General features: G+C 42.7%; 1 protein-coding gene across 4 annotated transcripts in view; it reads left to right on the top strand.

The window, feature by feature from the left end:
• The window catches only part of ARHGEF12 (Rho guanine nucleotide exchange factor 12), a 66,855-nt gene that overhangs the window by 23,662 nt on the left and 17,687 nt on the right, over window positions 1–25,506 (top strand). Inside the window, exons 2-27 of one of the 4 annotated variants that reach the window (XM_048968161.1) lie at window positions 262–285; window positions 847–935; window positions 2,506–2,562; window positions 9,268–9,366; window positions 9,838–9,887; window positions 10,618–10,675; window positions 11,249–11,427; window positions 11,959–12,036; window positions 12,671–12,790; window positions 13,286–13,420; window positions 14,637–14,708; window positions 15,450–15,542; window positions 16,130–16,240; window positions 16,734–16,832; window positions 17,464–17,506; window positions 17,900–18,005; window positions 18,859–18,996; window positions 19,516–19,548; window positions 20,189–20,306; window positions 21,492–21,597; window positions 21,850–22,062; window positions 22,512–22,641; window positions 22,727–22,762; window positions 23,364–23,518; window positions 24,171–24,317; window positions 25,082–25,167. In XM_048968161.1, the coding sequence (XP_048824118.1) occupies window positions 262–285; window positions 847–935; window positions 2,506–2,562; window positions 9,268–9,366; window positions 9,838–9,887; window positions 10,618–10,675; window positions 11,249–11,427; window positions 11,959–12,036; window positions 12,671–12,790; window positions 13,286–13,420; window positions 14,637–14,708; window positions 15,450–15,542; window positions 16,130–16,240; window positions 16,734–16,832; window positions 17,464–17,506; window positions 17,900–18,005; window positions 18,859–18,996; window positions 19,516–19,548; window positions 20,189–20,306; window positions 21,492–21,597; window positions 21,850–22,062; window positions 22,512–22,641; window positions 22,727–22,762; window positions 23,364–23,518; window positions 24,171–24,317; window positions 25,082–25,167 (2,575 nt within the window). The remainder of the gene's footprint in view (window positions 1–261; window positions 286–846; window positions 936–2,505; window positions 2,563–9,267; window positions 9,367–9,837; window positions 9,888–10,617; window positions 10,676–11,248; window positions 11,428–11,958; window positions 12,037–12,670; window positions 12,791–13,285; window positions 13,421–14,636; window positions 14,709–15,449; window positions 15,543–16,129; window positions 16,241–16,733; window positions 16,833–17,463; window positions 17,507–17,899; window positions 18,006–18,858; window positions 18,997–19,515; window positions 19,549–20,188; window positions 20,307–21,491; window positions 21,598–21,849; window positions 22,063–22,511; window positions 22,642–22,726; window positions 22,763–23,363; window positions 23,519–24,170; window positions 24,318–25,081; window positions 25,168–25,506) is intronic. The other 3 variants (XM_048968162.1, XM_048968163.1, XM_048968165.1) reach the window with 3 other exon arrangements.

Below are 25,506 nucleotides of genomic sequence, written 5' to 3'. Positions count from 1 at the left end.
TGCTAATGGGAAAGATAGACCTACTGGACACTGGATTTGACAGCACGAATTCTGTTTCTGTTGTGTTCTGTTGGAAACCTTGCCTTGACAATTTTTTGCCTAGATGGGCCAATAATTTGCTGAAGTGGAAGAGATCTGTTATTCTCTTCTGAAGGCACTGCAAGAACGTAGAATAACTTTGTATTTAAGCATAAGCATTAATATCAAGCATAATACTGAGAATCTAAAAAAGCTCATTATATTTGTTGTTTCTCTTTTCAGGTTTCCTCTTAAAAAACCTACAAGGTAAGTTGCTGACATTTGGCTGCTTATGTACATTGCACGTTGTAACACAGTATGGTTGAAGGAGGAATGCTTGTTTAAAAAAAGAAAAAGAAAAGCATGCAAACCTAGAAGTACCCAGTACAGATGAGATCAGATTAATAGTTAGATCAGGATAAGGTGCTAAGAATTTGGTGGTGTACTCCAAGTGCATGGTGCAGTGCTGCCTTTTGCTGTGCATGCTGGATGGTCATCGTAGCTGGGATTGGAGTGGCAGATAAAGCAGCACTGCTTGTGCACAGCATGCAGCCATTTCCTTCAGTTGGTTGGTGGTGGGTGTTCCATGCCTTTAACTTCTGCATGGATGGGTGTTTCATGTAAAACGATTTGGGGAGGTTTTTCAGTTTTTTGGGAGATCACTTTTCATCTTGCAGACAGTTTGGAAATAGATTTAGCGCTGAGCACAATGCGTGCCATCTCTGTAAACTCGCTGCCATCAGGACTACTTAAGGTTATTTCCAGAGACTCACAGGTGGAGCAGGGCTGTTGTGTGCAGTAGTCAAGACTCTGCTTTGCTTGCCACAGGCACGGCAGCATTCTGAGCAGAGAGTCTCCAGCAGACAAGAAGCAGAAGGTTGAGCGCTGCAGCAGCACCCACGACTTCGATCCCACAGGTAAAGCTTTAAAACTCCGCGGGTGAAGATCCTGGCCTGGGCTTCTGGGGATCAGAATGAAACCGGTTTTAATGTGTCAACATATGTGGTGTTCAGGAGTGTTGCTGTTCTGTGTTTGCAAAGCCCTTCTGAGGCATGCAGGCATTGAAATGAATGCAGGCTTGCTTTTAAAGACGCTCATCGACAAAGTAGCTGTTAATTGTGTGAGAATAAACCCAGATTAGTGGTGTCAGTGAGTAATTACAACTGCTTCCTCTTTCAGAAAAGTTAGTCTGAAATTTCAGGAGGCAAACACTGTAATTAGTTGTCAGTCGTTCTTTTGGCTGTTGAGTAGAAAAAGGCGTGAAATGTGAGACCCTACAGACTCAACTAGAGCTAATATTCCTGATTGGATCTTTTGAACTGTGGTGGATTTTGAACCATCTCTGTCCTTTGTGAAATGAGTTTGTGCTTTCCAACGTGATGCATTTTATGATGAGCTTCTGTTTTTTTAAAGGCTGTGCTGTCCTATTTTTTAACCTTCTGAGAGGTCAGCTTGTTCAACCTGTCCAGTGCTGTCATGGGAAATTAGGGTGCATGCAGGGATTTTTCCTTCCTTCTGTGAAAGACTAACCCAGTGACTACTGTGTGTGTTCATAAAATGCATGACAGGCTCTTGCCTGAGCCTCCTGGCCCCATGCAATGTGCTTTTCCATGTCTGTGCATTCTGCTGTTTAGTCCAGTCAATTCCCTGGGGCTTGAGGAAGAGATGAGAGCTGAATTGGAAGGCTGTAAAACTTGCAGAATGTGTTTTTGCACTAGGCATTTGGAGCTGATGTTTATAAATCGTGCTGTTCGTTAATGCTTCCTGCCACTGGCTGCATCACTCCTTCCTGATGTACACAGGATAAATTGAAATGGGCTTTTAATGTCTGTTTAAAAAAAAAAAGAAGGGAAAAAATCTGAATTAGTGGTTGTTGTCCTTTGTCCTTGGGATATGTAATGTAGAACTGTGGGGTTGGCTGAGGGAGGGCTCAGGCTATGAACCTCTTTGGTAGAAAGAACTCTTTGGAAGCAAACCTCAGGAATCTTTTAATCTCAATTTGATAAAAGTAATGCAAAATTTTGAGGGCTGCTACCTGGCACCACTTTTAGGATGCTTGTGATCTGGTCTGATGGATGAACTCCACACTGTAGCCTCCATAAGATTCCCTTCTTTGTAAGGGGTGAATCCAGAATGCTGAACCGCTGTGCACACATTTATTACTTACTCTGGAGATGGGTTTCCATGGATTTCCATGTCTGAACTGTTTTTTGCCCAAAATATTTTCTACAGTTCATAGCAGAGAACTTCCTTTATTGTGTCTCAAATCCTGTGATAAATTCTTTGTGGTGTTACCTGTGCCTTCACGCTCGTATTATTCACCCCTTATTCCAAGTGTTTCACCTATGTTTTGTTCACATCTTATTTGTGTTTTGCACGATTTAACCTAATAAATCAGTCTGTGTTTTTCATGAAGTTTTTTTTCTTCTCATGTTTGGTCTCCATATTTTCTATATCTCTCTCTCCTTCTCTCCTGCTCTCGTGCAGATAGCTCCTCCAAGAAGACAAAGTCTAGTTCGGAGGAGAGTAGATCCGAGACGTATGGTAAGCTCCAGCAGCTGCTGCAGCCTTGCACCTTTGCAGTCTGCTCCATGCTTTCTGTCTGTGCACCTGAGGCTTTTATTTATCCCTTACGTGGTCCGCATGGTTGGCTCTGCAGCAAGGAGTGGGATACTGGGTTTAAATGTTGCTTCAGTGTATCAGCTTGTAGTTCTTGTAGTGCCTGGAAACTAACCCACAGGTGGCAAGCACAGGTTGTCACCCCTTCTCCTGATCTCTTCCTAACTGGGAAAACTTGGTGGGGCTGCTGTTCTTGGAGACGTTGTGCCATCATTTGTTTTTGGCACTGTATGAAGGTGGCTCATGCTGGGCTCCACAGGAGCGTGTGTAGTTGTAGTCTGCCTTGCTCTGATTGTAGCAGTTAATCTGGATGAGCTGGTTGTAGTTCACATTTTGCACTGTCTGGTAAGGATCTCCTATCAGTTTCTTTTCATTTTTCAAGGAAGGGGGAAAAAACATCACTGAAAATAACTAAAAAAAAATAATGGAAGAATGTGAACTTAATCATTCTTCATTCAAAAGAAGGGAGTAACTTCCCTGCTCCTTTGGCATTGCTGTGTACTGCTGTGTTGTCAGCTTGTAGGCTGGAACAAATAGGCACGAAGCAGTCTGGGACAGGAGTAGCCTTACACGTCATTGTGTTGCCAGCACGCCACCATGGGTGCTGCTGGAAGGGATGTCTGCTGAGCAGAGCCTGTTTGCTCGTCCTGCTTTCTTCAGCTTGCATCAGATATGTTAGTCTTTAGACTGCGACACTCTTCTTCCTACCCTTATGTTAACGACCTGTTGGATTTGTGATCCCTAATGAGATTTGCACTCATATGTTAAGAAATTAACTGCAGTAAGTTTTCACAGGTTGGTGGGTGCTGTCTTGAATTCTGCCAGCTTGTGAGACCCTTGGGCCTGGGCTGAGCCTGGCCAGTACTGCTGCACATCGTGTTTCTCATCTTGTATTTCCAGCTCTGTCTTCACTCCAGTCATGGGCTGGCCTCCATGCCCTTCCCTTTTTCTTCCTGGTATTTGAAATACTTGTCCCTAATACTTTCTGTTTCGTATTTTTCTTTGCTGGTAATTGTGCTTGCTGTATAACCTCCTGTAGCCTTGGAACAGATACAGTGAGTCTTGAAGTATCAGCTGTGTTGTTTCACTCCAATAAAGCTACCTGTTGTTACTGTGATCCAGCTTCTTAAACTACCTGAGTAATAAATACATGTTGCTGTCATAGCTCTGATTGTAAGGAACATAAAGAAATAAAACAGAGCAAACAAAAAACCCATAGAGTTTCTTCTAAACCAACACAGGCATGTTAGCAAAGCCATTCAGTTGTGGTTTAGGGAGCTGTGGTCTGTTCTTTCTGTTAGTAGGGAATCTCTTTGCTTTCCCTGGATTTTGAATCATACATATTTCTTATTAAAAAGAAAAAACCAACAGAAAGTAATGTGAGACGGTTGTGTTCCTCAGGAACTGTGAACAGGTTTTGAGAGTGCCTTAATTTGCTTCAGTAGAGCTGGAAACCTTAACAGCTGCAGGTTACAGATCTGCCTTCTCTGCTCAGAAGGAATGAACAAGGAAACAACCTGCTCAGAAGGTGCATATTTGAGGGTGATGTTTCTGATGAGCTTATGCTGAAGCCTTGACTTGTTCTTTCCTTTGCTGGGTTGATGCTGGCTGGTGACAGCACAGCTGACTGGATCCTACGGCTTGCACCATCATTGTGCCTGATGCTGCTTACCCATAATATACTGGAGGTGCTGTCAGACTATTCTAGTTTAATTACAGGAAACATTTGGTATGCTTAATGGAATGTATCTGTGTTTATACTTCTCCCTCAGTCTGCACAGTGTCCTGGTTTTCATGTATGGCAGAAAGAAACATGACTTCCTAACTTAAGCTTTCGCTTCCCCCAAAGTTTCCTGCAGATGCTCTGTCCGTGCCCAGTATCTCTGGGAGCAGTTTCCACTCATCCTTCCTTTCCTATGGCCTTTTCTGTGTTGGACCTCGCCCTGCCTTTTGTCTCTCCCCTCTGCTTTTCCCAGGTCCTGTGGTATGTGCAGAGAGGTTTGTTGTTTGCTTTGGAAGGGACCGAAATATTTTAAGATCTGCAAGTAGAAATACTGTACTGATATTTTTCTGGCTGGTGACTGGCTGTTAACTGGCTCTTTCTTGGGCTAGCCTTTGGAAGGGGGGTAATAGGAAAGTCCTGAGTGACATCGGGGAAAGGAGGTGATTTCGATGTATGAGTTTGTTCTGACCTCTTGAAATCCTTAATGAAGGAGCAGTAGACCAGATTTTTTGTTTGAAATATCTGAGTGGTCTGTGGGGGGAGAGTGGTTAGGTAGGAAAATGTTTCGAGATACAGAAGCTGATTTATGATCGTATTAAACTTAGAGTGAGGTATTTTCTCCCATAAATCCAGATTTGTGTCTGGGTTCTCAACAAAGCCTGGATGATGAGCAGAGTGATTGGGTATAATTTCAGGTATGCTGTAATGGAATAATTAGTGCCACAGCCTTCACAGTGCTTAGTACCTCTTGCTTGAAGTAGAATTCCTGTCTCTCAAACAAACTGATAATTGAAAGTAACTCTAAGGGGGAGAGCTTGGATGTTGGTTACCTTTCCCCACAACATGGTTGCTCTCCAAAGATGCCTTCTTTTATATTCAGCAATGGTCATTTCCCAGCCCAAATGATAGGCTAGGCCTTATGCACACTCTTCCACTTTGTTACCTTCAACTTTGGATTGAAAAATCCAGATTTTGCCCCTGTTGAAGTGTTTCTACAATCAAACCCTGGAGAATCTTTCCTTACTCTTCCTGTTTTCTTTCCTACCAGCTTTGTGTCTTTATGCTGGGACCGTTTTTCCAGCCTATTAAAAGGCCTCTTGGGAGCCCATGTGATAGAACTGGCCCCGATGAGAGCAAGGGGCCCTTGACCACAGGGACCGAATGCATTGTTGCTATGGGAGCTGCCAGTCCTACGTTTAATGGTTAAAACACATTGTTCCTTTCTTCTAGGAAGGCTACCATACCTAGTTTTGTGGATGGCTTCTAGTGCCATGTTCATGAACAGCTCTATCAGAGGTCTGTGTGCTGCATCATTTCAGATGGTACAGTTTTTGCTTTGGCTTTATCTGACTTCTGTTGCCAAGCTAGTAGAGGAATCTGAAGAATGCCTCCAATATGGCATTTTGCATGGAGAACGTGGTAATAACTAAAATATAGTGAAATACAACAATTTCCCCCGATGAGAAATTTCCTGTATGAAAGCTGATGGTTTTATTCGTTTTGTGGAGCGGGTTTTCTGCAAACACTGGCTGGAAATAAAGCTTCCCTCCCAGAGTGAAACATTTGGACGTTCTCAAAGCCCCAGGGAGTTTGTTTTTGTTTATCCAATGATTCACGTCCAATCACTGTACTGAATTGCATTTTCCCATTGTGGCCTCAAGCCTCTGGGGAGGTTATAGTTGAGAAGTCTCCTCCCATGCTGTGTCCCACACAGTTGGAGCAGAGCAGGAGCTGCTTTTTGCTGTGGGAGCTGTGATTCGTGGCTCTGCTCTTTGGAGAGTCAAGTTTTCAGTATCAGTTCCTGATTTATTTGGAAGGTGAAATTTGGTGTTTTACCGAATAGCTTCAAAACGTTTAGCATCTGTAGAGATGGTAAATGATCTCTGCAGTAAGGAGGCTCGTGGGCTGTTGAAATGTGTCTGCCCAAACTGCCTGAAATGCTCATTTTTACCATACTGTGCTGTGACCTTGGAGTTGGGACTTCAGCCTTCCTGCTGCCCAGAAGTTGCATTGTGAGGGGCTGCAGTGTCCCAGAGGGAATAGTGCCACCTATTGAAGAGTTGGTCTTCTTCCCTGTAATGCCTTTTTGTCTGAGGTTGTTCGTTCCTAGCTGCTTTCATTTCGTGTCTCAGGCATCTCACTGCAGTGCACACTGAGCTGCTTTGCTGCACCCTTGGCTTGAGGTCCCAACAACTTCTGGAACTGCAATATGCGTGACGAGGAAAAAGGATTTTAAAGATATATTTTTTTTTCTTACAGAATCTTAGGAATCTACTCAAAATATGAAAATCTATTTATTTTTTATTTCATTTTTACTTAAAACATAGTTGCAATGGTGTTTCCTCATTGCAAGACGTTGTCGTGTGAAAGCAAATATGGGAACAAGATCATTACTGCTTTGATTTTGATTACTGTCAGCAATGAGTTCATTGACCTTGTAATTTTTCTTAAACTTCAGCTGGAAAAAGTGAGATACCACAGTAAGAATGAACACAACGAGCAGCTCAGTTTCTGTTCAGCACAAGTGAGAAATGAATGAAATGTGAATGAAAACCCATCACTACTTGCTTGCGTGGGCTCTTCATTGCTGCTCCAAGCTGGCAGACTTGTCTTGAAGTGGGTGAAGTTGTTTCCAGGTAGTGCTTTACATCTCTGTAAGGCTGCTGTGTGTCTTTCTCAGGCATGGCTTCTCAGCTGGCCTATGTAAGCCTCATCATAATGTGCTAGAGAAGGGCTGAGTGCTGCTTCTTGTCCAGGGATAAGTGAACAACTACAGGGAAATGGCAATACTGGAATAGTTTGGGTTCGAGTGAGCCCAATTAAATGATGGTCTTGGATAAGACTGAGACTTGTGCTGTGAAGCTGTGTAACGTGGTTATTGCTGGGACTTAACTAATACTCTGACAGGTCAGCTTTTGTTGCATCCCCCAATGCTTTGCCTCTGCTTTGGCCTCAGGTTCATTCAAGGAAGAAGCTTATCAGTACAAGATCCAGGGGTTATTGGTTCTGGGAGAGAGAGTTGTCATGGCAGAGCAGTGAGTACACAGGGCTGTGCTGTGCCTTTAAGCAAGGAAAGTTCTTATGAGTCAAAAGCTTAGTTAGTGTCTTACTCATAAAACCTGCACGTCTGGCAGCAGGGTTTAAAACGAGCTGTTTTTATGAAATAGCATGTGTTCTCTTTCCCACACCCCACCCTGGGGCATCATTCTTGTGAAGTGAGACTTGAAGAAGCTTGGTCATATAGAAAAATGGGAGGTACAAAAGGGAGAGGCATGTTCTCTCACTGAAGTGTATGAAGAGGGTGTGAGAGGTGGTGGTTTTTCTTCCTCCTGTCTGCTTTCACTTTACGTCCATCTCTGCTCTGCTCATCGTACGTCACTGTGTGTAGTGACATTTGTTGCAACCTTCTGAGCAGAAGGGGGATTACTGGGGTATGGTACTGGGATCAGGTGGATGTAGAAGTGCTGCAGTGCAACCTTCTCCACCACTCCCACACTGCTTCCACATGGGCCACGCTCCAGGAGAACAGGGCTGACTGGGTAGGCAGTGTTTCATTTGAGACTCCTCATTTCCATTGGGAGTTGCTGCAGAGCCACACTGGTGCAAAAGCAATTTAAAACATGGAGGTGACTTTGCACTCTTACAACTCTTTCCTTACAAAATGATTCCAGCAAAGACTGTCGTCCCAATTTCTTTTGTTCCTGCCACACCAAACGTTGCTTCAAGTTGCTATCTGATTGTGGAAGAGAAATCCAAGTCTGTCTCAAGATGCTGGTGGCAGAATTTGTTGCCTGACGTGGCTTGAGAAGCGAAGCAGCAAAGCAGGCTGCTGGAAGGAAGGTGATGTTTAGTAGCTAGTGGTTTCTGCTATGTAAATAAAACAACGTCCTTGAAGCATTTTGCAGAGTTCTAAAGTTGTTCTTCCAGATAAAGGCTCCTTTGTGGTAGGTGCTGTGCAGATGCTCTCAGGGAAGTGCTCTGCAATGAGTGTGCAGGGGCTGCTGCCTTCTCCTTTTTTTCCCCTTGTTTCACTTCCAGGTGAACAACAGACGTACCTTGCACTTTGCTTTTTCAAAGTGCTGCACCTACTGAGTACATCTGTCTTTGCAACAGTGTTTGTGTTCACACTATAACACTATACTGAGTATTTCCAGTAAGAAAGTTTTCCTTTGATGTCACACAGCAAGCTTGAGGAGGAGCAGATTCAGACTCAGAACTGCTGACATTTTGGCTCCATTCATAGATCAGAAATAGCTCAGTGAGAGGCTGGGTCTTGATTTCTGAAGTGTAGCACATGTGGCACGAGTAACATGAGTTACTCCTCAGTGCTCCTGCTCTGGGTCTGCGCTCACCTGGAACAGAAGGAGCTGAGCTGAGCTGAGATTTTTGCAGAAGAACTTTTCCTGGTCAGTACATCTGCATCAGTGCAACCATTGGTGTTGGTGTGAGAGATTTGGGACCTATTTGCATTTTTTTTTAAGTAGCATGTAGAAATTGTTTTTGATGGTGTACTGGACCTTATGAGCCAATGCCATGCTTTGAAGAGCCATTGGTTTGGACAGAGATAAATTGTGCTCATTGGTACATGCACATAGCTGCTCTTTACAACCTGCTTTACCTCAGGTTGTGCCCGATGTGCCCAAGCTGTCTGCATCTCTGCTGTTGTTCATCTCTGTGCTGTGGAACTGAAGCAATAAGCTTGACCTGTCTTGACATTCCTATCTGTTTCTGGACTGCTGCCCTGTTTCTGTCTGTCATATATATTTCCCTCTGTTGTCTTGTACCAGTTTCTCTCTGTGCTCTGTGATTATCTAGGAGGATAAGGTTTTGGACTGATGCCTAGCTTGTGTCTCTTTGTATTTCTCTCTTTCTCTTTCTTCTGCCCTTTCTGCACCTTTCTTATGCAGGTCTTGTTCAGCGGTGTGTTGTTATCCAACGGGATGAAAATGGATTTGGGCTGACAGTCAGTGGAGACAACCCAGTCTTTGTGCAGTCTGTCAAAGAAGGTAAGCAGGCATGTTAAATGTGCTGACCAGAGAGCAACCTAGAGGGTTTGCATGTGAATCAAAGAAACGTGTGCATGAGCTGGAGAAGAAAGCTCCAAATTCTTTCCTTGTGGGTGGGATGGCTGTAGCCATCAGGAACTTTGGAACAGATGTGCATGGACAAAGGGTGTTGCACTGTTGGGATGCAGTGAATCACCTCTCTCAGCATCTCGATGTATTTGCAAACTGACTCTCACATTTGAAAGGGAATAAAGAATTTGGGTGACGTGGTGGGATTGTGGCTTGTATCTACTGCAGAGTGGAAAGAGAACCTTCTTCAGTCTAGATACTCAGAGATTTTAGTCTGATTTAAAAAAGAGGAAGCTGGAGTGGGGATGGGAAGTAGCTTCTCATGGAAATACAGAAGTGTTTAAACCATTCCTGTTTCCTGTGACACTGAAATTGGAACTAAATGGTTTCTTGCTTCTCTAGATGGAGCAGCCATGCGAGCTGGAGTGCAAACGGGTGACAGAATTATCAAGGTAAGGACATTCAGCTCATCTGAGAAATTGATCCTTTCACTCAAATGAGTTCTTTCCTTGAAAGAAAGTCACTGATGTCTCTGCACTGATGTTTGCTTTTGCCTGTGGGGGAGAGGAGTGGTAGAAGTTTTCCTGTTTGGGAGACGTACGTTAACCACTGCGAGCCCACTGCTGAAAGCTGGTTTTGTTAATGGAGATCATTCTAATCTCAGGACTTGATGCAAGTCCAACATCCTACAAGGTTCCAACAGCAATGTAGGGGAAAGGAGTAGATCTGCACCCAGAACAAACTTATCTCTCAGTCTCTAATGACTTACAGATTAAACCATAAACTAAAAGGACTTTGTAAGTCAGTGCTGCAAAATGATGGCTGTTATTGCTGCTATGACACAGACATACTTGTTTGGAACCCCAGTTCTGTAAATTAATGAGTAAAATTAACTACCCTAAATCTTCTTTTGGTGTGTTGCTCTTCTGCGTTTGGTTGCTTGTTTCTTTTGGTGTGTGTCTGTGTTTTTCTTTTTGTAGAGCTCACTGAACAAACTCAGAAGTTGTTCATCCGTTAGTTTCTTGAAAGACAGAGGAATAGAGAAGGGGGAAAACATTACTGTTCCTCATTGTGCTGCATTGCTTATTGTGTAATGTGTGTGTACCCAAAGGAGATTTTCCTTGTCTGGAAAGCTGTAGCCAAACACAGTTTGCTTTCTTCTCTTCCCTCTGATATCCCCAGGTGAATGGCACTCTTGTAACACACTCAAACCATTTGGAGGTGGTAAAGCTGATCAAGTGTAAGTAAAGGCATGTTCCTATTTTATTTTTCCACTTTGCTCCTTTAAAAAGCATGAAAGGCAGAATTTAAAAGGACCAATGTCTAATTTATCTATCGAGTACACGGACAAGGTCCATGTCACTGCATAGATAAGTGACCCTGTGCTGGGAGGTAAAGGTGTGTGCAAAACAGGCAGTAAAGTGAAAGGTGGGGTGGCTGCTTCTGCAGTTTCTCCTTGGTTTGGCATCTGAAGTTACTGCCAGACCTTGCCTGCTATCTTCCCCTGTTTTGATTTCACCTGAAATGCTGTAGCTGCTCAGGCAGCATTAAGGCAGATTGCTTTATGTTGCGTGCAGAGCACTGGCATTTCCAAGGGAAGTGAATTCTTGGTTGGAAGAAAGTGTTAGCGGTGTTTTCTGCCCTAGCACAGTTTATTTTGTGGTATGAGTGTATGTATACTGTAAATGTAACCTGGCAGACTAGAAATTACACCGTGTGCTTTCATTAAGAATGATTATCACAAAAGGGGAGAGGAAATGGCAATTAGAAATCTGCAAGTATGTCTGAAATACGACTTCTGTTCTCCCTGCAGCGGGTTCCTATGTAGCTCTCACTGTTCAGGGGCGCCCACCGGGGTCGCCCCAGATTCCCTTGGCTGATTCTGAAGTGGATCTGGCAGCATTTGGGCATATGTCTCCCATCATGACATCACCCCATTCGCCTGGCACATCAGGAAATGCAGAAAGGATTACTAGCCCGGTGCTTATGGGGGTAAGATTTTAAAGTGTTCTTTCCAGAGAACCAATTTAGCAGTGGAAAAAATGTAGTCATGTATTATTTTGTTTTTTTTCCTCAAAGGAATTGTTTTGAGCTTCTTGCACAAATTGGAAATAGAATATTTGCCTGGCCACCCAGTGGGCGTTGAATCACGTGGGAAAAGCATGTTGCAAGTACATATCCTGCCCCATCTGAGATAATGCAAGGGCAGTTGAGAGGTTACTCTGCTCCTAGGTTGGCTTCGAGATGCGCTGCAGTTTGCATGGTGTGAGATTATGTGATCACAGAGTCACAGAAAGGCTGAGGTTGTAAGGGACCTAAGGACCATCTGGTTCCATTCCCTTGCCATGGGCAGAGCTATCGGTCTGATCCAGTGCTGTAATTTCTGTTAAGAATTGGACTGTAAGGCGTGCAGATTTGTGACAGGGAAATGAAAGCAAATGAATACACGGACACTTCTCTTTTTTTTTCTTTCTTTTTTTTTCCTTCTCTGTAACTAACCCTTAATTCCTCTGTATTTTCTAGGAGGAGAATAATATTGTCCACAACCAGAAGGTGGAGATTCTGAGAAAGATGCTACAGAAAGAGCAGGAGCGGCTGCAGGTACTGGAATTTGTTGCTTGCCTTCGAGAGGGGTGCAGGAAAGGGAAGGGGCTGAATTATAAGGAATGGTTGTTGATGTTCAGTGGCATTCTCTTAACATGACTTCTTAGCATGACAGTAGCATTCCTTAACATGACTTGTGTTTTCATCTAGCTCTTCTGTGTGCAGAGATCTGACTCTAATTGCTCTTGTTGATCAGCCCTGTAGTTTCCAATCCTTGTCAGGGTAGGAAAACAACCAGCAGTGGGTGCTTTAAGTGGAAACATACTTATATGTCAGTCTGGTCCAATCCTAGGACACGTGAGCATCTGTGACTCAAACTAAGCATGAGTCATTTCTCTCTGGGAGCGACAGTTGGCACAGTGCTTCTTGGTGCTGCTGAGTTACTGGTCTTCAGCTGTATCCTCACTGCAGTTGTGATTATTTCAGTAGATCTCTGGATTGCAGTCATGTGGCACAGGACAAAGGAGAGCTATTTAAAATAGACGTTCCATAGCATCTATAGAGGTTGTGCAAATGTACTGAATATTATTTAAGATGTGTAAGTGGAATGAAGATTAGTGGTAGGCTGTAGTTGTAAGCTCTGGTACCGAGGAGATCCTGAGTGATGAAGCCTCATAAAACTACTTTTCAGTCTCTGCAAGAAGAGTACAGCCGATCTTCCAGCTCACGACTGCTCAGAGAGATACAGGAAACAAAGAAGCACATTACTCAGCTGCAGGAGCAGCTGTCCAAAGCCACAGGCTGTGCTCAGGTAACCAAATGTGTCAGGCTTCTCTGTGATATGTTCTGGTTGAAAATTCTTGGGAGATGATGGTGTTCTGGGCAAGCAGGAGTTTTTTTACCGTGCTCTTTGGTGCTTGCACAGGCAGATGGCACCCTCTAGAGTTGAGACTTGTGCTGGCAGAAGCAATACAATGCAATGTCAGTGTATGAAGTGTGCTCTACAGTGGGCTTCCAAACAGTCTGTGAAGGACTGCTTTTAAAGCAGTAAGTGCCAATTATGGAATGTATTAGTTTGCATGAAAACGTGGTATGATTTTCTGTTATCTTTTCTTAGAAGGTCATTGCAACCTCTTTTGGGTATGTGAAGAAGGTTTAATAAATGGTTTATAAATAAGATTTTATAAACGGGTTAGGCTTTGAAACAGCTTTTGTTTCCAGGTTTTGAAACAGCTAATGTTGGAGTACTGTCCCTTGAAATATTTTACTGGCTCAGTGCTGCTCACAGCTCACTTTATCTTTTCAGGATGGAGTTTTGTCCTCCAGGTCTGTGGCAGAATCGCTGCAGGTCAGTGAAGTGGAGGCAGAGAGTGGAGATGCTCTGAGCAAACTGGATTACAGTAGTGACAGCCCCTCTCGACCGAACAGTGACATTGCTGATGTGAGTATTGTACAGCTCCATAGTTGGGATTCTATACCTCTTGGATTTGCTTTCCTTGTGCAGATTTTTAAAGCTTGTGATGTTCTGTCTATTACAGATAGGTGCTGTGTCTCAATAAGGCTGTGTGTTACTAGAACAGGCTTTTAAGTACTCACCAAAGACATTTCCCTGAGGAACCGTACTACACTGGTTTTCCATTAGGGATTGGGAAAGCAATAGTGTGGGTTTTGGGTTCTTATCCAGGATTAGATTTTCCTGGCACACTCCCTGTAACCAGACAAAGAAAGATGGATGACAGCATCTTTCTCAAAATTGAGAGAGGCCAATTAAGAGTATCTTTTTAAGAGCATGTTAATGTTCCAATTACGGTAGCTGTGACTCAGATCCAGTCACTGGGCACATTGCCATGAAAGTGAGGAAGAGCCTTACTTCTACCAAATAAGCTTCAATTATTGCCAACAGTAAAAGCTCCTAGTCTGCTCTCTCTTCAGTTATCAATCTGTACTCGTATGGTCTCCTCATTGGAGTGCCTTAACACCTAAATCTTAATTAAGTCACTGTCTGATTAGTGCAGTGGAATTGAGTCTCTGTGCTTGGGCTTTGACTTAAGCTTATTGCTTAAGTTAAGGATGTGGGAGCCAAATCTGTGCTAGTAGTTGGTAGTGATAGGAAGATGGGTCAGGTGCACCTCCAGAATGTGAGCTATGATGATCATCACAGATGACTATTTCAAAATACTCCCCTACCAATTCCTTATCTGGTTAGAGGTGTCACTCATGTTTGTTTATAAGAAACACAGAACAGAATTCCTGGCTATCTTCCTAATAAATATTGGGAAATGGGAAAGGGGCTAGCCAGAGAAACTAGCAGCACGAGTACTACATGAACTGCTGTAAAAGGTGGAGAGAGCAAAGAGGAAGATAAGGAGAGGTGTACTGGCAGGTTTTATTTTTACAGCTCTGCCTTTATTCAGTGCTTCTAGCATTCTTAATAAAACTCCTTCTCCATTGGGTTGTTCTGTTTTGTTGGATGTTTTTGTTGCTGTTTGTTGTTGTTTTGGAGCTGTGCAGTTTGCCTGTTGGTACTTCAACTGGTTAACAATTCGCTCTGAGAGAAAGGAAAACATTTGTCTGCCGTGGCTGAAAAACGTCCTGTGCTGTTCTCATTTTCCTGGATTTGCTGTTACTCACCAGAACTGAACTTCCTTTTTTCCCAGAGTCCTCGCAGTGGCCTGAAGGAGCGGGTTTATCTGGATGAGAGCCCAGAGAAGACTGAGGTTCAAGATACTGTGAGTCCAAAACATAAAGAATCACAACAGCGTCGCCTGTGATAGTCCCATTTGGCATGGTTTTTTCCTTTCTTTTTAGATGAAGCACCCATAAACTTTGCATTAGCAAATGAAACGCGATTAAAGTTGTGCAGGGAATGTTAATTAGCTGAATAAATGTTTATGGAGCTTAAGAGCGGGCCCATTTAGAGACAAGAAATAGATAATCAGCAGTAAAACAGCTGGACCTAAAAGGGCTAAAGCTGTTGTGCATGTTTTATTCCCTGAATTCAACACTAAATGAAGAGCAGTGTTTTTTCTTTAGATCATTATGGCCTTCAGAGCAGATAGAAATGGAACGTGGTTGGAAGTGCTGTTGTTTTCCTTAGGATGACTTCTGAAGTATTTTTCCCTCATCTTACATGATTTTCTAAAGTCATATTTCTCCATTTATACTAAGCTGACATTTGTCATATGCTGCATGCTTAGTGTGCTCAGAAATCTGTAGATGATGCAATTGGTTTTGAGTCATCTGCTTTGACATTTCTGAATGCTTCCAATTTGGGAGAACTATGCTGAAAGGAATCTTGCAACCCTAAGCTTGTACGAGGTTGAATGAAGGCACTTGGGTTTCCATTGAAATTTGAGGAGGATTAAAATGATAGCAGTATCTTCAACTGGGTGAAGAAAGATGACTGTTCCAAGGGAGTAACTGCAGTGCACTTCTCTTCCTTCCCTTCTCCCACTCCTGACTCACCCCAGGATTCTCAGTCCAGCATTGGAAGTCCTTCATCCCGTGTGGGACCACAGATCATTGGAGCAGAGGATGATGACTTTGACACTGAGCAGGAGCAGGTGGGAATGACTTGCAGCCTCAGCCATTCTTCTTCCCACGTTGACTAGTCTTTCTGTGCTTTAATTGCAAGTGTTCCATGACTTAGTTTTATTGAACTGTTCTCGTGTTCAATTAAGAATTAGGGCATGTGATTCCTCTTACTACTGATCGTGCCAAATGGTAACACCTGGGGATTTTTGTCTTTATTTCTGTTACTCTTCTTGAATTTCAAGAAGGCTTGAAGTTTTATTTGCTTTATTTAGTTTCCTTTTGCTTATTAAGTTTCTTCTAACTGTTCTGTGCTGTGGTCACAGCAGTGTAGCTCACATGGCTTTTGACATATTCATTCTGAGGTACTTTAGCTCTCCTGTGCTCTGAGTTGTATTTCATTACATTATATTCAGTGTTGAGAGATGTGTTTAAAAGGTGTGTTGTCATTGTAAGCCCTTCCTGGGGTACTACAATGACACTGTGGAGGTTCTGGAATTGATCAGTTTTCATTTCAATTCAACAAATGAAGTGCTAAGCTGTTGGAAGAAGCTTCTTGTTTTTGTTTTGCACAGTAGCTTTCTTGAATAATTCAAACAGTTTCCATGTATCTCCACAGATAAATGGACAATGCAGTTGTTTCCAAAACATTGAGCTCCTGAAGTCTCGCCCAGCTCACCTGGCTGTTCTTCTGCACCATGTGGTGTCCCAGTTTGACCCTGCAGCATTGGTAGGATGTTCTAGAATTGTTTCCCTTGCCAGAATTTGTAGTGTGTGTCAGGATCTCCTTATTCTTGTGTAGCATTACCAACAACATAGCTGGATTGGAAAGGAGAGAAATACAGATCTTCAGCAGGCATGAGCTTATGTTAGATAAAGGAAGAAAAGAATGAAGAGAACTGTCTCCTAGAACATTCAGCTATTTACAAATAAATATTTAACTCTGAAAGCATTTAATTTCAGCCTAAGGTAGTGGGAATGGTCTCTGTCCCTTAGCTCTGAGTTGTGTAGCCTGATCCCTGTGTTTTTCCTTCTCCTGCACTGATTCTGGGGCAGCATAGCTGACCAGCTGAGGCTACCTGTGATCGGCTGAAGATAGCTAGGAGGGCTTGCAAATCAACAGTGCTGAATTGTTTGCCTGACAGTGAAGAAAGGTTTGAGTTAGGGGTGTTAGAAGAGTTGTTGTAGTATCTCTAAATTACTTCTCCTCCTGTTTCCCACAGTTGTGCTATCTTTACTCAGACTTGTACAAGCAGACCAATGCGAAGGAGACTCGGCGTGTCTTCCTGGAGTTTTACCAGTTCTTCTTGGACAGAGCTGCAGTAGGTTCCAGACCTTTCCTTTGTTTTCAGGCATATTTAGAAAGTTGATTTTTACCTTTCTTTGCTCTCTGAAGTGGAAAAAACTAAGGAGTTAGTCAAGCCCTCAAGAATCAAAAGGATTTTACTGTGTTGTTTAAAATATTACCATTGAATAAAGTAAAATAAATGCCAAATAGCCCCAGCTGCCTGGTAGTTGTATAAATCACAGGAAATGCATTATCTGGTAGGAAAAATAATTTGGTTACGTGCAATCTAGCTTTAATTGTCATACACAGCATTTTAGTTAATATCTGCTGCGTGTATTGATGTGTCTGTTGTCAAGGTCAGGCAATTTCATGTGTGTGTGTTGGTAAGCCTGAGAAACCTCTTTACCATCTCATCTCAGACTACCATGTTGTGTTGCAGAGGCTATGATCACCTGCTTAGATGAGATCATCCTTGTGTATTACATTTTATATATGTGTGTGTGTGTGTGTCTGTGTGTATCATAGGGGGGAGGTTTCCATCCTGAATATGTTCAGCTGTTCAGGTTATATGATTTAGGGTTTGAAGGGCATTGTATTATGCACTTTGTATTGTGCATTTTATTGCTTGTTAGATGTATTCCTCCAATGTTCCTTTTCTTTTGCAGAACCTTAAAGTTCCAATACCAGATGAAATCTCTGTAGATCTAGGTAAGGCACTCCTGCCTTGGAATTCTGCTTTTCAGCTCCTGCTGTTTGAGGCAGTCCCAGCAAATAACCGTGGGGTTGCTTCAGATGTACAGTACTGTGTGTTTACAGGGAGAGACAGAACAAATTCTTGTTTTGGACGTGGTGCATGCTCTGATAGATGCATTGGTGGTGGGAAGAAGTGGCCATGTTGGCAAGTGTATCTTTTGGTCTAATGCTGGATGTGACCAAAGCTATTTATGCTTAATGCACTGAAATTCATATTATCAATAAGTGGAAGGCAAAAGGGAATTCTTGGATGGTTTAAGTTGTGTATGAACGACTTTATTCTAAGGTAGTGTGAACTATTTCTCTTCTGGAAAGAATAATCTGTTAACTTTCTCTTCTGACTTACAGAGAAAAGAAGGCCAGAACTCATTCCTGAAGAGCTTCATCGCCACTATATACAAACTATGCAAGATAAAGTCTGTCCAGAAGTTCAGAGGAATCTGGAAGATTTCAGGTAACAGCAGTTGCCTGTACAGTTTTTGTTTAATTCATGCCTGATAAGAAGGAATTCCAAACTCAAGGAACATTTGTCTTGGACTGAATAGGAAGATAGCACTGGAGAGAGGGCTCACTCTGACCAACCTCTGAGTGTCTTTTGACACCGTGCTGCATGTAGTCAGTTGCAAGATCAGTATCAAAGACTGGATTCTTTATTCTAAAAGTTATTGGAGCCACTTATTATATTGTTTTTATATTATTATATTTATATTATTATATTGTTGCTTAATGGAGTTACATAAATCTTTCTTAGAATTGTAGAATCATTTGAGTTGGAAGAGACCTTTAAAGGTCATCGAGTCCAATCCCTCTGCATTGAACAGAGACACTGTATTTTTAATCAATGTATATCATTTTTTATTTTTACTCCCCTTTAGACAAGAAATAATCCACTTTGGAGAACTATCATCTACAAATCATATAATTTGGTAACTGATAAGTCCTTTTATGTGCAGTCATGAGCATTCTGTGCTAGTGTGAGAGACCATCTCAAGATAATCTGTTCAGTAATTGTCGTCTTCATAGCTGAAAGTATTCAAGTCTATGCTTCAAGTATATAACCTTGGATGCTGCAAAAAGAATGCCCACTTCTGGTCATTGCCATAGCTACTTCTCTTGATAAATGCTGTAAAATGTTACTCCTCTGAAGGCCATCTTAGCTCTGTTTGACAGTGATTGCAAATGCTGTAGAGAAATACCGCAAACCAATAAGGCAACCTTTTTGGCCTTCTGAATGTCAGGAGGTTGCTTTGTCTTGTTACAGGTTAGTATTTATTTTGAAGTGATTCTTTCTTCTCTCTGTATTTCAGGCAGAAACGTAGTATGGGGTTGACCCTGGCAGAGGGAGAGTTGACCAAGTTGGATGCAGAAAGGGTTCGTGACCGGAACGCGGTGGAGAAGGAAAGAGCATGTGCAGAACAGATTATTGCCAAGATTGAGGAAGTCCTGTGAGTATTGGCAAGTGTAATTGAGTGAGGTGAAAATGGTTTCATCCTGAACCTGACAAGTGCAGAGCAAAAGAGTTAGGAGCTACCACAGAAGTGATTTGTTAACCAGTACTTTCGCATTACTTCCCTGTTTTGCTGCTAATGTATCTCTGAGTAATTATAGCTAAAAGTAAGGCAGTAGTTATTTAAAGTCCTTATGTCTTTTCAAGGAGGCTACTGCTCAAATAGGAGTGGCAGTGCTTCCGTTGTTGTCCTGTGTATTGTTTGATCTGAGTTCTTCACTTGGGCTGTAGAAGCAGGTAGTTTCAGAACCTCATTTGTCTTTCATTTTGATACGAACCCAATTGCCCCAACTGACCCTTCATTTTTGTTTAACTTTTCTTTTTTTCTGGGGCTTTTTTATATTGGAAAGGGCACTTTGAACACAAGAGCTGACACTCTGGGTAGATGTGACTGGGTATTAATTGTTAATTGAGTTTCTTGTTTTACATTCTCATTTACTTTTACATTTTTACATAGGATGACATCTCAGCCTTTGGAGGAAGACAAGAGGTAATGAAAGTTGTGTGGTCCTAGAAATGAGAACTTGGTTGCTGATGCTGGTTCTGCTGACCCTGTCTTCTGCTGAGCAAAACAAGACAGCCCTCTGCTGGCTGTAACTCCAGACTCTCCCTTTCTGAATCTGCTGGCATAATGATCTCCAGTTTGGAGCATCAACCCCTTGTTTTCAAACTCTCCTTGTTCTGAAGTTCATTGTCTTTGATTCACACCAGAAAAAGTTGCCAAGAGTTCATCTGTGTCTTTTGGTTTTGTTCTGTGGTTGTTTCAGTCCAGTGTGACGTTCATTATCTGTGCATGCTGTGCCCCATTTGGTTTATCTGACACCCTGCAACCAGCCTGTTAGCTTTTACTGTTCTTACAGCAACCAGACCTCTTACTGTACTGATTTTCAGTGTAACTCTAAACCATGGTCTGACTTCAGATATGTGCCTAATCTATGAGTTTGCACCTGTGTAATTGGTAACATTTTAACTTTACCTCTCAGGCTGGTACACCTTTTATAAACTGCATCTTCTGTTTATGAGAAATTAGATTCTAATATCAGTTGATTGTTTGAATGTTTAGTTGATAACAAAATGGATTTTTCCCAGTACATTTCTCCTTAACCTCCATCCTTGTATTTATTTGACAGCTCCACCATACAATATGTGATTCTTACTTACATGAAGCACCTGGGAGTCAAAGCTAAAGAGGCTCGGAACCTGGAGCAGAAGCGTGGCCGTATTGGTTTCTTGCCAAAGATCAAGGTAGTAGTGCTGTAGCCAGTGTGCATTTGTGTAAAGCTGCCCAGCATGGATGCTTCATTAGAACTCAAAACATACTTTTGTATGATACCACGAAGTTGGTGTGATTTTACTGCATTGTGTCAAGAGCATCTAGGATTATCAAGCTGCACAGAAAGCATAACAGCTGTGATTGGGTTATACAGAATCACAGAATGGCCAGGGTTGGAAGGGACCTCAAGGATCACGAATCTCCAACCCCCCACCACATGCAGGGCCACCAACCTCCCCATTTAATACCAGCCCAGGCTGCCAGGGCCCCATCCAACCTGGCCTTGAACACCTCCAGGGGTGGACGGGGCATCACAGCCTCTCTGGGCAGCTGTTCCAGCACCTCACCGCTCTCTCTGTAAAGAACTTCCCCCTGACATCTAACCTCAATCTTCCCTCCCTCAACTTCAAACCATTTCCCCTTGTCCTGCCATTATCTACCCTTGATACATATGTTACATATGTTTTCAGATACATGCATTCAGGCAATTGATCAGTATAGTTCAATTTTTGTCTTAAGAAACTTGCCTAAGAATGAGTTCTCTCACCCAAACTCCATCTCTGCTGTCATCTCTCACAGTATGGGGATGTGTCTGGTCTCAGTAACTGTATATTTTCATCAGCATTCCACCTTCCTTTGAAATGTTAGGGCTGTCATAAGCAGTTCTGCACTGACAGTGTGAAAAGGTTAGATGGAGCATTAGCAGCCTTTCTGAAGCGGTATGCTACGTTGTATTTCTCCTTCCCAGATTAGAATCTATATGGTTGTGGAGCTTTGGAGTCACGAGGTGTTGTTCCTTAGAGAAACAAGGCGCTGCTGGTCGCTGTGGCTGTGTCTCTTAACCCAGGAAGGAGAGTGTTTTTTAGCTCCTTAGCTGCTAAGTTAAAACCAGGGTGTGAGTTTTTGCTTTTAACAGATGCATCTTGAGGATGCTGTGACTCCCTGCTGCTATAACCCTGTTACACACTATTCATAAGCTGCTCCTGCTCTCTGTGGCTGTTAGCTGCAGGATGCTGAACCCTGAATAAGTTGGTACAAATGAACTTGTACCAAACTGCTGCTGCTATCTGAAATAATTAGTCATTATGTCAGTAAACAACTGAATGTGAAAAAATGAGTTACCTGTTTGCTTTGCTCTTCTGTCCTCTGTATTATTGCAGCAAAGCATCAAGAAGGAGAAAGAAGGAGATGAAAAAGGAAAGAGGAGAGGCTTTCCTAATCTCTTGGGTCCACCGAGAAGACCGAGCCGACATGACAGCAGTGCAAGTATGTCAGACAAGGAAATGTGTGCACCCCAAGTATGAGCTTGAAAACCGATCAGACTCTGTCTTTAAAGAGAAAACAGAATATGCACACACACACAAAAAAAGCAGTAAAAAGACTCAGCAGAATTTTCTTCTTTCAATTTTGTCTTTAAAAACGCATTTTATGTAGGTATCCTGAAATAATTCTGATTCCGATTCTGTTGGGAGCCGGTAAAAGCTCTTTCAGCCGTGTAACAACTCTGTGTTTGTTTAGTTGGCAGAGCCATGGAGATACAGAAGCAGCGCCACCAAAAGCACATCCCTGCAGTGCCTTCTGTTAGCCCAGAGCCTCCAGATTCGGGCAAGGTGCGCCAGAGTGGGTCCTCCAGCGATGGCACAGATGCACCATACCCACCTGCCAACCCCATGTCTCCGTTGGCAGTGGGTCCTTTCTCATCTCCAGAGGGAAACAAGGACAGTGAATCAGGTTAGGATGATGCTGTTGCAGAGGGACTCTGTTATAAGTTGTATTTGGAGTGGAATACGGAAAGGATGCCTCTAATGCAGGGGACCTGAGCAATGAAGATGTGTTTATGTCACATAATCTTCCTGAGTGCTCGGTCATCTTTTCAGACTTGATCCTTGATCAAGTCAGGAGATCTTACCGTGGCCAAAAATTACTGTCTGGTGGCTTTTGTCATGGTATTGTTGGATCATCCAGTGGTAAAAAGACAGCCTGAGGTGCCTGCTGCACAAATCAGTGTTGCCTGGAAACATATCTAATTGAGATTATTCTTACCAAGCTTACAAATTCAGTTCTAGCTCTGAGTTGGAATGAGGCTGTGAATGAAGAGGCTATGAAGAGGTTGTGAAGATATACTCTAATGTACTCCAGTTTGATAGGATTTTTGATGTTTCTTATTCATTCCCTCTCAGGCTCGAAGCAGACAGGAGAAGCCCCACCTGCTAATGAGTGTGTGGATGGCACACCCCGCACACCCAACACTACTTTTGAATTCCCATCTCCCTTGGAAAACTTGCCAGAGGAGGAGGGAGAGTCAGAGAGGTAACCGTGGTGCCCCAGGATGTGGCAGTGGCTGTAGCACAGCTGTGAGCAATGGTTCCCTCATACTTCCTTTCTTTCTTTGCAGAGTGGTCGACATGGGGACACCAAAGCCTTTTCGCAAGTAAGTGTGCTTGAAACTGTTTCAACTTAATTGATTTGAGTGACATTTTCATTGGTTATGAAGCAGAACGCAGCAGTGTTCGTTGTTCTGAGCCAGTACAATTGCTTGTGTGATCTTTTCCTGTTCTTAAGTAACATATGGATGAAATGGAACACCTGTGCATAGGACAGGTGGAGCAGATCGTATGCAGATAAACCCTTTGATCAATGAGTGAAAGACAGTAAGTGCTACATCTGCTGATTGGAATTGATGGGTGATGGAATTGAGATGCTCGGGTTTTCTTTTTAAATGTTAGCTGTGTATCTGCAAAGCAATAGTGACTTCTCCTTTCTCTGACTTGCTATTTGACCCTAAGCAAATTATTTTTCTCTAACACTGGAAGGAGATTTATGAATACACTGCAAGAACAGATATTCACTCCTAGTTGTTCTGCAAAGGGCAAACTTGCAAAACATTCTCGTAGTTTCAGACATGGAACAGCTTATTAGAGAGCATATTTGTGTAATGCTTTACAACTGCTGTGTGTGCCTCGATTTTTCTCTTCTTTCTTCCTTGTATCCATGCCTGAAATGGGAGTGATGTGGCATATTTTTCCCATTAGGATGGACAGCGTTGGTTTTGCAGATGTGCAAAGTGAGGATGAGCTGTATGACTTTGACATGGACACAGACCCTCCCAACTGGCAGCAGCTTGTGAGCCGAGAAGTGTTGATGGGGCTGAAACCCTATGAGATCAAGAGGCAAGAAGTGATTAATGGTGAGATGGATATTTTTTTCCTATCCTACCAAACAGAAAGCTGAAATCTTGTCCTGCAGAGCTTTAGAGCTGTTAAAATCTAAAACAAGGTCTTTTGTCACCAATCTGTCCAGTGTGGTGCCATGTGTTGCTTTGGGCTTGAGGAGTTCATGTTTGTGAAACTCATATTTGCTACTGAGAAGTGTTCAGGGATGAGACTGATCCTGTCCTTAGGGGAGAAATAATTAATATTTCAGTGTTTTGACACTGAAGAACCAGTTTGCAGTATCATGTTCTGTAAAGGAAAGTGAGAGGCGCTGTCTGGGCAGCTGGAAAACACCCACAGTGCAGCCATTGTCAAACTTCATCTTCAAAACTTCATTTTAATTTCAGGTGTTGCAATCCTGCAGAGCAATCTGAGCAGCCAATACCAGCCCCCAGGAGCTCACTGTGTAGGGTAAACTGAGTCATGAATCAATTGACTTCTCTGTTTCTTGTAACATGGAAGCATAGTAGAGTGTGGCACCTTTGTGGAGCAGCCTGGAATACGGAATGTAGATGAGGGAGATGTTTGCAAGTTCATACTTCCAACCTGTATTTGGTTCACGTTTGAGTCCACGTTGTCACATCTTGAAGTCAGCAGTTACAATCCTGCCTTCCTCTCTCTCTGCAGAGCTGTTTTACACTGAGAGAGCTCATGTCCGCACCCTGAAGGTTCTGCATAACGTTTTCTACCAGCGTGTCACCCGGGAAGGGATCCTCAACTCCAGTGACAAAAAGAAGATCTTTTCAAACCTGGAGGATATCCTGGGGCTTCATGGTAAGAGTGGCTGAGGTGCTTCTTGGCTTCGCAGTCTGAGCTGGAATTCAGGCTACAAATACCTGAGAAAAATTGATGCAGGTACCTTGAAACAAGAGGCAGCCTCACACAGCACTTCTCCCCTCCACACACACAATTTTCTCCTTTCTGATTTGCAAAGATGTTCTGATGAAGAGCACATGTGCTCAGTAGTTCAGATGCTTGCTTTTTTGTATCAGCGTACACAGACTCTTGTGCTCATTCAAGTTTGATGAAAACAGCAGTGCTTTGATGAATACTCTTTGTAGGGTAATGCTCAGAAAGTTACAGCTGTTGATGAGGAAAACATGAAAAAGCCATGGGAGGATTGATGTCTTGCAGGTGGCTTTGAAGGGTCACCCTTTCTAATTGTTTGGAGGAAGGACTGCTCAGAATCACAATTTCTGCTCTGTCACTGAATAATCAGTTGTGAAGGCAGTTGTTTAGGCAGGTGGCTTGAAGTGTGTTCTGCATGAGCCCTGGGTTTTTAAAAGGTCAGTGATACTGAGCCTCAGAAAAGACAAGACTGGAAAGGTTCTTGGAGGTCATTGAAACACAGGAGAGATAGAAGTGTGAAGGAGGGATGTAACATTTTTTAGGTACTGCTGGGTTCATTACATTGCAGGACACCTTTTCAGTGTTTGGTGCTTTCTTAGAAGAAGTTTTATTTTAAAAGAAATGGAAAGTAAGGAAAATTAAGCATGCAAATGGTATTAATAAAATATTCTTTTTTCTTTTTTTCTAAGTGGCATTGAATGATCAGATGAAAGCGGTCCGGAAAAGGAATGAGACTTCTGTTATTGACCAAATTGGGGAGGATTTGCTTTCTTGGGTAAATTCCATTTTTATTCTTGAAAATGTGTTTCAGAAAGTGACCTATGGTGTCAGAGGCTAATGAAGGTAATTCCCAGCTAATGGGAATTGAAGGTCTGAGAGCAGTTATTTGTGTGGAGCCAACAAAGAGCTAGGGAAAGAGGTTTAGAGAAAAGCAGAAACAATCAAAGGATTTTCATTTGACAGGAGGTAGGAGAAAAGAAGAAGAAAACAGTTCTTTCAGTGCATTGGTAAAATAGAAACGTAGTTTTGGAGACGTAAAATGAGAGCAGGATTTTGAGAAATGTAGTAGCACAATTTACTGCAGTAATATTGAAATAAGCCTTACATCACCTTT

Source organism: Lagopus muta, chromosome 22, assembly GCF_023343835.1.
Source record: "Lagopus muta isolate bLagMut1 chromosome 22, bLagMut1 primary, whole genome shotgun sequence".
Taxonomy (NCBI): domain Eukaryota; kingdom Metazoa; phylum Chordata; class Aves; order Galliformes; family Phasianidae; genus Lagopus; species Lagopus muta.
Note: the sequence above shows the minus strand (reverse complement) of the source record. Positions and strands in the feature narration are given on the sequence as shown.